Below are 12,572 nucleotides of genomic sequence, written 5' to 3' on the forward strand. Positions count from 1 at the left end.
GATGGAGGGAAGGTACAAATGCTGGTGAGGCCACAGAAAAACTGATCACTGACAGAATGATGGAGGGAAGGTACAATGGTGCAGCCCCTCTGGAAAACAGCAGGGCCCTTTCCTACAGAACTAACCATGCAACTACCATATGACCCCAAAATTGTATTCTTGGCATTTATCCCAGAGAAAGAGAAATTGTGTTCACACAAAAACCTGTCCATGAATGTTTACAGCAGCTTAATTCTTAATGGTCCCAAACCAGAAACAACCCAGAGACCCTACAATACATGAACAATTCAGGCAGCTGTGGCACAGCTAGCCAGGGGACGTGACTCGGCCAGGGAAGGGCAGGAAGGAGGGGCTGCCAGTACCGCCATAGCCTCGATGGACCCTGGGAATCGTGCTGCAGGAAAGGCAGTCCCAAAGGTCACACCGTGTGAGTCCACATGTATCACATCAAAAAATAATACGGGGTTTAGTACTAAACATCCAATTCGGCGTCCAAAGAAAAAGACTGGGACTCGTAGCTACACCCAGGCTTCAAGGACATCTAAGGTTAAGAGAAGTGTGGCTCCCTGGCCCCATTCCCTCCTCCTGAACCTGCCGCCAGAAGCCAGTGGCCGCTGGGGAGACACATTTGGGGGCCTGCTGGGCACTTTCTAACATGTACAACAACTAGCACTGAACAACCACTTAATGGGACATCTTTTCACAAATTCATAAATATATTCACCGTGATTAACCGGGTGGGCCTCCAGTCTGTCACTCTCCGAGACACCCAAGTATGACGGGAAGGCCATCCTCCCAGGGCTGCTGGTGGTGGTGAGAGCCTCCCGGCACCTGACAACCCGGAGAGGTGGTGCCCCCAGGGCACAGGACGGAGAGAGAAGACAGCTCACCACCCTCACTGAGCTCCCACCTCCCGGGCGCTGGGGAAAGAGGCCCGAGGTTGCTGGGCGGGCTCCCAAGGAGAGCACAAAACGTGAGCACAAACAGGAGCCAAAAAGGACGAAACACGTCTTCACGAGGAAGCAGCTTTGCAGTGAGAGAAATTTCATCCCCAATAATAAGGGACTTGATCCTGACATTTTCAAATGAGCTTCGAACAAAAGCACCTTTCACTGCCTTAGCCTTGCACCACTAGGTAAGCAGGGGTCACTTAGGTGGTGTTTAATGCAAAGAATTTCTGCTGATTTTAAAGGATTTTCATTTTAACTTGAAAAAAAAATTATTTCTGTCGTTTTATTTCACCTCTTCCCTAGGGTAAAAAGTATCAGTGCTTTGATTTTATTATTGCTTCCCAAAATTAGCTCTTAGGTTCCAATAAACAGAAAAGAAAATATAAATATAATTTTTTTTTTAGGCCACACTGTGCTGCTTGTGGGATCTTATGTCCCCGACCAGGGATGGAACCCCGGGCCCCCTGCAGTGGAAGCACAGAGTCCTAACCACTGGACCACCAGGGAATTCCCCAAAAGGTAATTTTTAAGGACAGATTTAACAAACGATTCTTACTGTATTTCAATGAGTCTTACAATTACTGCCTGAGGGTAAATATCAGGGCACAAACGTGAAGACTTCTCAAAGAATCACCAGGCTTCCTACTGATGCTCAAGACAAAAGAAGAGAAACCGCAGGACACAGATGAGGTCCTGAGCTTTCCTGGGAAACTTTTCTTGAAACCAGAAAGTTTCAAGGACCCCATGTAATTCAGGGAACAGAGAGCAGGCAGGCCATCAACAGCTGCAAGGGAGTAGGGGGCTCTGTGACCTGATGGAGCCCCTGCCTCTGAGGACGGAGGCTGCGCTTCCGTGTCACCCCCCAACCAAAAAGGGAGGCTGCAATGCTGATCCCTGGCCAGACACTCACTCGTCAAACAGACAGCAGCACCCACTGTGCACACTTGCCCACTCCTGAGCTGTGGACCCTCCAGGCCCCCTCTCCATCCCCACCTGGACGGGGGCAACCCATCCTGACCCACCCTCCACGGGCTATAGCCCACTCCTCGGCTGGGACCCAGAGGGAGTGGGAGCCACCCTCCATGGGCCCCCATCCCCTGGGCGTCCCTCCTGCTTCACAAGCCGGTGACCACAGCCTCTCCGGGGAGCCGGTCACAGATCAGAGCCACCCACACCCTCAAGAAAAGGAACAGGACAGGAAAACTTACAGAGGCTGCTCTCCTGCAGTTTACATCTCGGTCAAACACGGCAGCGATCACCAGTGCGCTGTGAGAAAAAGGGAAGGCGATTAACGAAAGGGAATCTGCACAGGCGCCTGGGACGCTGACCCCATAGTCTCCCTCCTCCACATGCCCACAAGCCCGTCTGTGGCTCGGGGGCCTTGGCTAAAGAGACGCTCATGGGGCAGCGAGGGTGGCCAACCCCAGCTTCATGAGAGCCAGCAGAAGTCACAGGGAGGGTGGCCTCGTGTACGGGCCTCACGGGGCAGGACGAGGACGGCAGGGTCAGGGCAGGATGACAGGTACAAACAGAGAAACACGTGGGCAGCCAGCGGGGCCCAGGAGGCCAGCAGGAGCGATGAGTCCTGCATCTCCCCAGAAACTGTAGGCAAGCACAGAAAGCAGCTCTGATGGCCCTACCCCCACAAGCCAAACCACAACCGAGCTCCACAAGAAGGAAGCCCCCAGGCTCACACTGTCCACCAGCTTCACTGAAACCTCCCTTCACTACGTGATCACCCTCAACCATCGGGGAAAAACCAGAAGGTACTTAAGTGCCCAGTCGGCTTTGGCAACAACAGAAAACAATGTGGGGACAAAGTGCTGTTTCTAAGTGTGACTTGTAAATTTGCATCTCCTATCAGCCCACAGAGGAAATGTTTGAAAAAGGGTTATTCAGACACACAGAGATCACCTGAAAGGGGTGCTGCCCTCCCACCTGACAGCCATTCTGTTTGGTACTGAAGTTGTAGAACCCAACCCTACAAATCTGTCAAAACCCACAGAACTGTTCACGACAAAGAGTGAATTTTCCTGAATGCAAATTAAAAAGAAACTATAGGAAGTGGGATCCTGCAACAGCAGAGGAAATGTGCCTGTGTTACAGAGACACCACACTCGATGGACGGGGAGGAGACACAGGAACTCTCTCCTCCGGGGCGGGTGTGTTTCTCACGGGGGAGGGTTAGCAGTTCTGAAACAACTGCATGTGGATGCCGCAGAGGAGGGAGCCAGGATGAAGCAGCACTGCTCACAGGAGGCCAGGGGACCCGGCGCTGGGCTGGAATCCCAGGTGTCCACGCAGTTGGCCAGGCCGGAGGTACAAAGGATAACACTGTGGGAATGGGAGTGGAATCCAGGTCCTGGATTCTAAATACTACTCTCCACTATAAGGAACACAGACTCCTGGAGGTGGTTGACTCCAGGGCTGGGCTGAGGGAAAAAGAAAAGCCTGGGGCATCCTGTCATGCTAGAAATTGAGAAACCATTAAAAACAAAGGCGCAAGGGGTCAGGGAACACAGGGCACAGAAGCCAACGTGAAATTGCTCCCAACAGCCAAAGGCAGAGCAATCTGAGCAACAAAATAACCAACAGTGCTAGAAGACAACCCATGGTCCACAATGACATAAGTAAACAAAGGAGCAAAAGGCAGAGGAGACATGTTTTCCTATGAAAGAACCACCATTGCTAGCCTAGCGCAGTACCCGATGGGTGCTGGGTGTGAAAACTGGATAGTTACAGAGTCTCAAAGTACCCCCAAAATGTTTATTATTTATTTTTTTAAAAAGTCACTTTACAGACCTCAACTGGCACAGTGAGTTTGGGACGCACCCCAAATGTGACACCAAGACAGCAGGCACATCACCAAAGAGCAGCTGCGGTTTAACCACTGGCCCCACACAACGCTCATTCCTCGGTGCCCTTTGTAAGAGGTCGATATTCAGGGAAGCTGGTGAAGGGCTTTTATGGGAACGTCTATTATTTTTGCAATTCTTCTTTAAGCCTGAAGTTAGTTCAAAATTTAAAGTTTTTTTGAAAAGCCACTAAATATCTGAAGACTTTTCAAGATCCAGTGTTAGTATTTGGGGTCCTTTTACTAGTTGAAGCTGAAATTAATTTCAGCAAAACTCTATTAACAGAAAGTTATTCCCTTTTCCTCTCTCAACTCTTTATTATATTATAAACTACAGCCAAAATGAGATTTTTAAAAAATACTGGGCTTAACACTAAAGGAAATTCATCAACTTTAGCAGGACCAGTTAAAGATTAATCGATTCCATTTCAACATCATAATTTTTTTGTTAACAAAATCTTAGAAATCATTAAACTGATCAAGACATTTAATACTGTGATCTTTCGATAACCAAAAATCACACAACTACTGTTCTTTTTTTTTTAATTGAAGTATATAGTTGATTTATAATGTGTTACTTTCAGGTGTAAAGTGATTCAGTTATACGTGTGTGTGTGTGTGTGTGTGTGTGTGTGTGTCTATTCTTTTCCAGATTCTCTTCCCTTACAGGTTATTAAAAAATATTGAGTATAGTTCTCTGTGCTATACAGTAGGTTCTTGCTGTTTATTTTATATATAGTAGTGTGTATAATGCCACTTGCAGCAACATGGATGGACCTAGAGATTACCATACAAAGTAAGCTAAAAACAAATATATGATATTGCTTATATGTTGTGCAATCTAAAAAAAATGATACTAGTGAACTTACATACAAAAGAGAAATAGACCCACAGACATAAAAAACAAACTTATGGTTACCAAAGGGGAAAGGTGGGGAGGGATAAATCAGCAGTTTGGGATTAACGTATACACACTACTGTTCTTAACAAAAACATGTTTGGTGTTTTATTCTAAATGTATTCTCATCATTGATGGAAAGTTAAGTATTATATTTGCATATTAGTTTAGAGCCTTCTTTACTTTTGTTTTTTATTAATATTTATTTATTTATTTGGTTGTGCTGGGTCTTAGCTGTGGCAGGCGGGCTCCTTAGTTGTCAGGTTGCATGGCATGCGAACTCTTAGTTGCAGCATGCGTGTGGAATCTAGCTCCCCAATCAGGGATCGAAGCCAGGCCCCCTGCGTTGGGAGCACAGAGTCTTAACCACTGTGCCACCAGGGAAGTCCCAATAAGAGCCTTTTGAAAAACTCCATAAGATCATATGTATTCTAGGAAAAGATACTAACCAAGAATTTCTGCTTTCCTTTAACATCTGACACCAGAAAAATGTTGACATATCTATAATGCCTCTGTACCAAAAGTCCACATTTTACACGGAATTCTTGAAATTTCCTGTCAATCTATTTATCCTAAATTACAATTTTTTAATTATGGAACACTGATTAATGAGGAGAGAATGGAAAAAACGTAGAGAAGAAACTTAAAATCACCTGCCATCCTAACCCTACAGGCTACCATAACCCCTGTAAGGTCACTACTAAGTTATGCATCGAACTGCTCTGACCACCAGGCCTCCCAGCTGTGGACACTCTGGCCCTGCCCGGGGCAGGCTGGGCCCAACTTCAACCTAGCTCCTTGGTGCAGCCGAGACCACTGAGCCAAGTCCAAGTTCCACTCTGTGCCACCGCCGCGCCGTGCAGGTCAGCCTGCGGGGCCTGCTCTGTGGGGCCAAACGGAGACAGCACGGCTTCAGTCTGTCCGCTTACGCTGTGACTGAGCCAAAACATTAACGAACTCCTGTGCCGAAGGGTCCTTCCCAGCTTTGTCGTGTGTGCTACCTCCTTCCAGCCCCTCCCCTGAACCTCAGTCGGCAGCTGCAGGGAAGGGGCTCTACCTCCTTCACTCTTCCAGCACACGCTCCCCCATAGTTACCTGGCAGTGACGGGGCCCAGGCCAAGCTCGGACGTCCCCACCACAGGTGACGCCGCTTACGTTCTCCTGCAGCCCCTCTCTGTGTTCGGCCTGAGGTGGGTCTGTGGGCCTCCCGCGCCCCCGTGGCAAGGTCCAGCCCACTTGGCTCGGTCCCTGTGGTCACTTGCCACACAGCAATGATTCCTGGAGAGACTGTGTGTCGTGGGAGCCCGGCAGAAACCCCCCTGAATGGCACTCAGTGGTCTGCCTCTGGGCGCAAGCCTCCTGTCCCGTCACGGTGAACACACCCTGCCTGTGGTCACAGGAGCAGACCCTGAGCTCACAAGGGCCACAGGGCCAGGCCACCGACTCAGACACGCAGGGTGAGGCTCGTCCGAAGGCCAGCTTCTGAAGTGCTTGCGTTGGCTACAGCCTGAGAACCTGACCCTGGGGCACTAGAGACAGGCCCAACCGCCTCCATCAGGTTGTTTCTGCATTCACAAGTAAATGGCTTCAAATACTGGCTGCTTTATCCATATTTTACCAAACTTCACAGAACACAGTAGGACAAATATAACAAAACCACTTTAAAAGCACAGCTCTTAGTCAAATATAGACTTAAGTTAATTCAACAAATCCACTGTGTGTATATCTATGAATGCAACAGGTTTTAAATACTGTTCTGATTTGGACTCAATTTTGAAAATTACTCTAATTTCACACTTTCAGAACAAAACTGGCTTATCTAGAAATACTAGCATGTTTCAAATAAAAGTAGGTATGACAATATTGGTTAAATATCAACATGTGAGCTCCCCCAGGGCCCCCATGTCCCATGTGCTGTGAAGTTTTCCTCAGCAGGATGGGGCTGAGCATGAGTCATGTGCTTTCACTTAGAATTTCAGAGAGAGGTGCAGGGGCCAGACTGTAGCCAGCAAGGACCACACCGACCACAGCCACTGGGGCTGGAACACTCTCAGGTATCTTCACCTGTTTGCTTTCGCTGGGAGAGTTCAAGTAGTACTTCACCAGGATTTCCCAACACAGAAAGATGGTCTGTGTCAAACAGAAAGGGACTTTCTTTCTTGTCCGAGTCAGGGGAGCTGCGTGCCTGGACCTGCTCCGAGCTCCAGGCACCTGGTTTTAGCAGGTACAGCAAAAAGCAGATCTCACCCCGAACTCAATTGTTGTTAGTTTGTGTAATATTTTGTAGCAATAAAATACAAAATATACTTTTTACCTTAAGTAACAGTAATCTTGTCATTTCAAAGTCAAAAACTTTTTTAAATATCAGACTAATAATTTCTTACCCATCCGTGTTGTCTAAAGGTTTCAAGTCACATTGGTTTTGGAATAAATTACAAGACGTGGGCTTCCCTGGCGGCGCAGTGGTTGAGAGTCCGCCTGCCGATGCAGGGGACACGGGTTCGTGCCCCGGTCCGGGAGGATCCCGCATGCCGCAGAGCGGCTGGGCCCGTGAGCCATGGCCACTGAGCCTGCGCGTACGGAGCCTGTGCTCCACAATGGGAGAGGCCACAACGGTGAGAGGCCCGCGTACCGCAAAAAAAAAAAAAAAAAAATTTACAAGACGCACCTGTGGCTTTCTCTAAATCAGAAGAATCAAAGCTCATACCACCTGACACAACGGCGAAACACAAGACGTCTTTAAAGTGCTTTTCATTCGCAGCAGAGCTAAAATGGAGTCTGAGGGGAGACCTACCAGGTGGACAGGGGGGAACACTCTGGTCAATAATTGCCACTTAACTTTTCTCGAAAAACAGGAAGGTTATCTTCCCCCTGGAGTCTGTCATCAAGAAACGCTGAGTGGGAACAAGACGTAGCTCTGAGCAATGCTTGCCATTTCCTGATTTTTCAGAACAATCTTGCCCTCGAGGAAGAGATCTGGGAGCCAATCCCCAGGCACTGCCCACGCTGCCCTGCTCGCCCAGCTCGCTCCGCGAGGCTGAGTCGGGCACTGCCCCTGGTGCGGGAGGGGCCCTGCAGGGTTGATGTCAACAGGAGCTTGGCTTACAAAAGAGTTTCAGGTGAGGAAATCGCTAGAAGGTGACAACCAACACACATGCTGGCAACAGGGATCTTTTTTCCTTTTCTTGCAAATTAGCTTTTGATTACTGGTGAGATGGTACTTTCTAGATAATGCACAACCATCCTCTACCATTTTAATTTTATGTGTTTCTTTCTCCCTAAATTACACCTGGCTTTTCAGGAAGCCCTATGTACTTATCCACAAAATAATTATTCCATCTCTTATTGTATCTGAATATAACGCTTAGCAAATACAGGTTTTCAAAATCGACCAACACTAATTCAAACCATGATTAAAATGACCTAAAAACTTCCTTTTTGGTATTTACAAAACAGAGAGGGTAAGCACATATTCACAGGTGAGGGGGAAAAACAGTTCCTCAGGTTCCTTTAGGAAGGGGAGCAGGCCGGAGCAGTTCCTTTAGGAAGGTGAGCGTTCCTTCCCTGCACGGCTCACTGAGCTGGTGGCCAGCCACACTCTGACCTCTTCGTCTGTATGGGCTGAGCCCAGCCCTGCCCATTATTACCACCACCTGATTCTTTTCATGAGATGTTTCTAGTTCATTTACAGAATTACAGTTTGATCGCAACTGTCTGCTTTTGCAGGATCTACTGATGAGTTTGTGAAAGTATAAAGATATCAAGATTTTGTCATGAGTCAGGATGAACAGGCTTAAAAGCTGACAATGAAAATGTGGTCACTTATTACAAACCAAGGGAGGCTGATCTCAAAGGACACACCCCAACCGATACTCCTGGGGCAGGGAAGCGAGCGCCAGCAGCGTCCTGCAGACTCACCTGGCACTGTGACTCACCCTCCAGCCCGCCCGCCTGCCCGCTCCACCCCCCGGGCCTGCCGTCTAGATGGACCAGGAAAGGCTGGAGCACAGGCTCCCTCGGAACCTGCCAAACTGGACTGAGAAAGCTGCCGGGCATGGCTCCAACGGGCACTTGCTGATCCAGTCCTGGGATGGGCACAGGGGAAGGGGACAAGAGGGGCCTTTCTGAGCAGAAACTCCATGAGGCACTAACTCTAGGGTAAATTAGGAGGGCTGTGAAGCAGGAGTCTCTGGGCTCCCCTGCAAGCTGGTGGTTTCAGCGTATGTGAACTCATCAGTGATTGCTTGGGCGTATCCAAGACGTCAGGGAAATTCAGCCTCCACGGAGATCAAAGGCCCCAGGTGAACCACATGAGTTTCTGCGGACGGACTCTGCCACCAGTACACACAGCTGTGATCTGTCCCTATTTAAAATGAGTCCCAGCTCAGAAAGCTCAGTGTCCTAACCACCCACCTGCACTCTGTCCCCCCCACATTCCAGTTCCCTCGGGGGCCCCACAGTAGGGCTCAGCCCACCCCTCAGCTGCAAGCAGACCTGCATCACCCTCGTCCAACAGGTGGGCTGCACAGGCCTCCACCCAGCGGGGTCGCTGGTCTCTTCAAAGCCCTCTCCCAACAGGCACCAGCTCCAGGAAGTAACCCTCTCACCAAAGGGGGTCTTTCCTTTTCTGAATAACGGGGCATCACCCTGAAGTAAGACGTGCCGGTGCCCCTTCAGCCTCCAGGAAAATTGGACAGGAGTATGTGAAGGGCCGCCCAAGCCAGGAATCCACACTGACAGTCATGCCATGTGAGCAAGGGCCAGGCTTAACATCTACCAGCACTTCTGCTCACTCGCTGGTACTCTGCATTACAAAACTACTGCTGAGATTAGCATTGCAATGGCATCTGCTTTGGGGTGAAAGAGGCTCCCTTCCCAAGCCCAGGGCCTGCACAGAACCCTGCTCTCTGGCCCACGTATGCCAGCAGGGACAGCAGGACTCAGGACCCTATTTCTCTCCAAGTTGGTGACGAGGTCTTGTGACTCTGACGTTCTCACCTACGGGGCAATGAGAAGCTTCTCCCCGAAGCAGAGGACGTGGTGAGTGGTGGCTGCCCACCTCTGGGCTCAATGCCTCTACTGACCCTTCAGCCCTTGGCAATGCTTCTCCCATTGGGCTGAACCAAAGAGAGCCCCTGGAGAAAGCAGGGGCCCAGGTTCCTGCAACCTTCCAAGCTCTCAGCCACAAAGGTTAAACTGAAAAAAGAAGCCTTGTCGGGATGATTTAACTCTGAAATGGGAATGACCATTTGGAGCCAGATTCCCCCACATCTGCTTCTGGCAGAGGCAGTGTGGCATTTGCAGAGCCAGGTCTGGCTTAGCTCCAGGCAAGCGTCCTTGGAGGAGTGGGAAGCCGTGACACTGAGTGAGACAGCGCCCAACTAAGGGTTCATCATCCTGTGACTGCTGATGTAAACAACGAGCAAAACACACTTTTTTGCTTTCATTCTCTAGTTACAGAAGCAACTTCCAAAAAGCGGAGGAGCAGAACAAGAAAGCAGTAGGCAGCGCCTTCCCTGAAGCTGCATTGAACAGCAAACGATCTCACGTTTGCAGAGCAATGAGAGTGGGGAACGCACGCCCGAGGGCAGGAACAAGGGACAAAGGCACAGGCAGCCCGGTCTCCGCAGCCAGGCCTCAGGCCACGGTACCTCCACAAGCCTACTGCCCTCCCACCCCACCCGTCCCCTCCCAAGGATGGACAGGACCGGAAGGGGTCAGACACCTTTACAACCTCCTGGGAAGCAGTGCGTCTCCCTAAGCAGGGGTCAGAATCCTCAAGCTGCTCTGCAGGCTCCTCCTTCACGCGAGGGTAAAGACTGAGAAATACAGCCTGGCCACGCATCCAGAGCAGTAAACAGGTCTGAGGACCCTCTCCGGACCCTAGAGTGGCCCACGCCCTCCATGGCTTTCCCCCAGGCCCAGCTGGCGCTCAGAAGGTGGGAGGGACCCGATGCGCGGACCGGAGGAGGATGATGTCAGGACAGAGGTGCCGTGCGGACGCTTTGAGACCTGGGGGGTCTCCCACTTTTTTCACGGCACCTCCTTCGTGGCAGGCGGCCTCCAGGACCTGAGAACAATGTTGCAATCCATCTCCTAGGAAAAGCCATCGGATCAGTGTTACTACCATGACTAACCCAGAGGCTGCTGCCATGCTTGGCCACCTCCTCCAGCTTCTTAATCAACAACTAGAAGCAGAGACCTGACCTCCCTTTTCACGTCAAAGGGACTCCAGTCCAACAGGAGACAGGGAAAAACTTAACTCACAACATCACTATACTGAGGACACATCTGTTTTGAATTTTCCAGGGCACAAACACAGGATCCTAAAAGTAGGGCTCAGGCCCACACGGGTGGCACAGCCTGCTGCCCTCACTGCTCTGTCCAGGAAACCAGGGGAAATGTATTTTTCCAGCCTTGTGAGGCTGAGCTGGTTTTCACTGCACAGGTGCAGACAGTGAAGCAGGCGAGCCAATGCTGTCACTCCTCCACAGTGATTGGAAAATCATTTAACAGGCTTTACCTTGAGATTGCGGCCACGAAGGGCTTCAGTTCCTGAGGCTCGTAGGCCCGTGCGAAGGCCCAGCACACATAGCAGGCGGCGTCCCTGACGTTGGAGCCCACGCTGCAGGCGCCCCGCTTCTCCTCGTATGTCAGCGCCTTCAGGATCACGGTGACAACTGCACATGGGAGACAGAGACCATGATGCAGCCAAAGCAGCACTCAGCTCCACAGATGCTGCACCTACTGTACCACAACCCTGCTGGCACCTCAGCCCCAGAGAGGCAGGTGTGAGCAACACACATGGTCCCACCCAAAGTCACTCTGAAACTCACGACCTGCTCAGAAAGGGCATCTGCAAGGAAAACACAAGTCTACCAGCTCAACTCAGGTGAAAACGTTTCTCAAAAGTTGCCCCAGGGCTTCCCTGGTGGCGCAGTGGTTGAGAGTCCGCCTGCCGATGCAGGGGACATGGGTTCGTGCCCCGGTCTGGGAAGATCCCACATGCCGTGGAGCGGCTGGGCCCGTGAGCCATGGCCACTGAGCCTGCGCGTCCGGAGCCTGTGCTCCACAACGGGAGAGGCCACAACAGTGAGAGGCCCGCATATCGCAAAAAAAAAATAAAAAAAAAAAAAAAGAAAGCTGCCCCAAAACTCCTAGAGAACGGCACGGACATGCCTGCGGGGCCCACCAAAGGGACACTGCCGGGCCCAAGGAGACATAAAGGGACACAGAGGCCACCAGCAGCAAGGGAAAGGGCTGGCATTTCACGGGAGCAAGAGGAGGGTGAGCAGCACCACCTGGGACACCTTCTGATGAGGAAAGAGTATCTGATCCAGAGGACACCGGACCCTGGAGTCCTGCTGTCAAGGGGACCACGAACGACAGACGGGCTTCTAATTCAGCCGCAAAGCAGTTACCAGCTGGTGAGCAAGCTCAGAGGGAGGAGACCCCGTTACACAGGTGTCCTAGCTCTGCTCAGAGGGCATCTGTGACCTCACCGAGCTTTAGGGCTAAGAACTAGGGTGACAAAGCAAAGCCCATGGTCATTCTGTGCTAACTTCAGGGATAACCCAGATACATTTACTTACCTAAAACACCTGTGATATTTAAAGTAATTTGAAGTACATACAGATTGTCCTTCTGGTTCCATTTTAAAATGTCTCACTGAGTTTTTAATAGTGCACATGTAATTTTTGATTTTATAAAGAGATGAGAGAATTTAAGACACATGGTAAAAGCACTGTAATGTTTAAGGGAGCTGAAATTGTACTGTATTTACCTATTAAATTTATCAGATTCATGTATTTCAAGTACTTGGGAAAGGTTTGCTTATTAGAGACATGTACTTAAAAAGAAAATACAAAAC

The 12,572-nt window shown here is 50.1% G+C and overlaps 1 protein-coding gene across 2 annotated transcripts in view; it reads right to left on the reverse strand.

Moving 5' to 3' along the window:
• Positions 1 to 12,572, reverse strand: part of TBCD (tubulin folding cofactor D) — a 184,312-nt gene that overhangs the window by 72,126 nt on the left and 99,614 nt on the right. For both annotated transcript variants that reach the window (XM_029210935.1, XM_029210934.1), the window contains exons 14-15: positions 11,226 to 11,382; positions 2,159 to 2,216 (exon numbers count right to left, since the gene is read on the reverse strand). In XM_029210935.1, coding sequence (XP_029066768.1) covers positions 2,159 to 2,216; positions 11,226 to 11,382 — 215 coding nt within the window. The remainder of the gene's footprint in view (positions 1 to 2,158; positions 2,217 to 11,225; positions 11,383 to 12,572) is intronic.

The sequence above is a fragment of the Monodon monoceros genome, unplaced genomic scaffold, assembly GCF_005190385.1.
Source record: "Monodon monoceros isolate NGI ecotype Baffin Bay Population unplaced genomic scaffold, NGI_Narwhal_1 Super_Scaffold_9, whole genome shotgun sequence".
NCBI lineage: Eukaryota > Metazoa > Chordata > Mammalia > Artiodactyla > Monodontidae > Monodon > Monodon monoceros.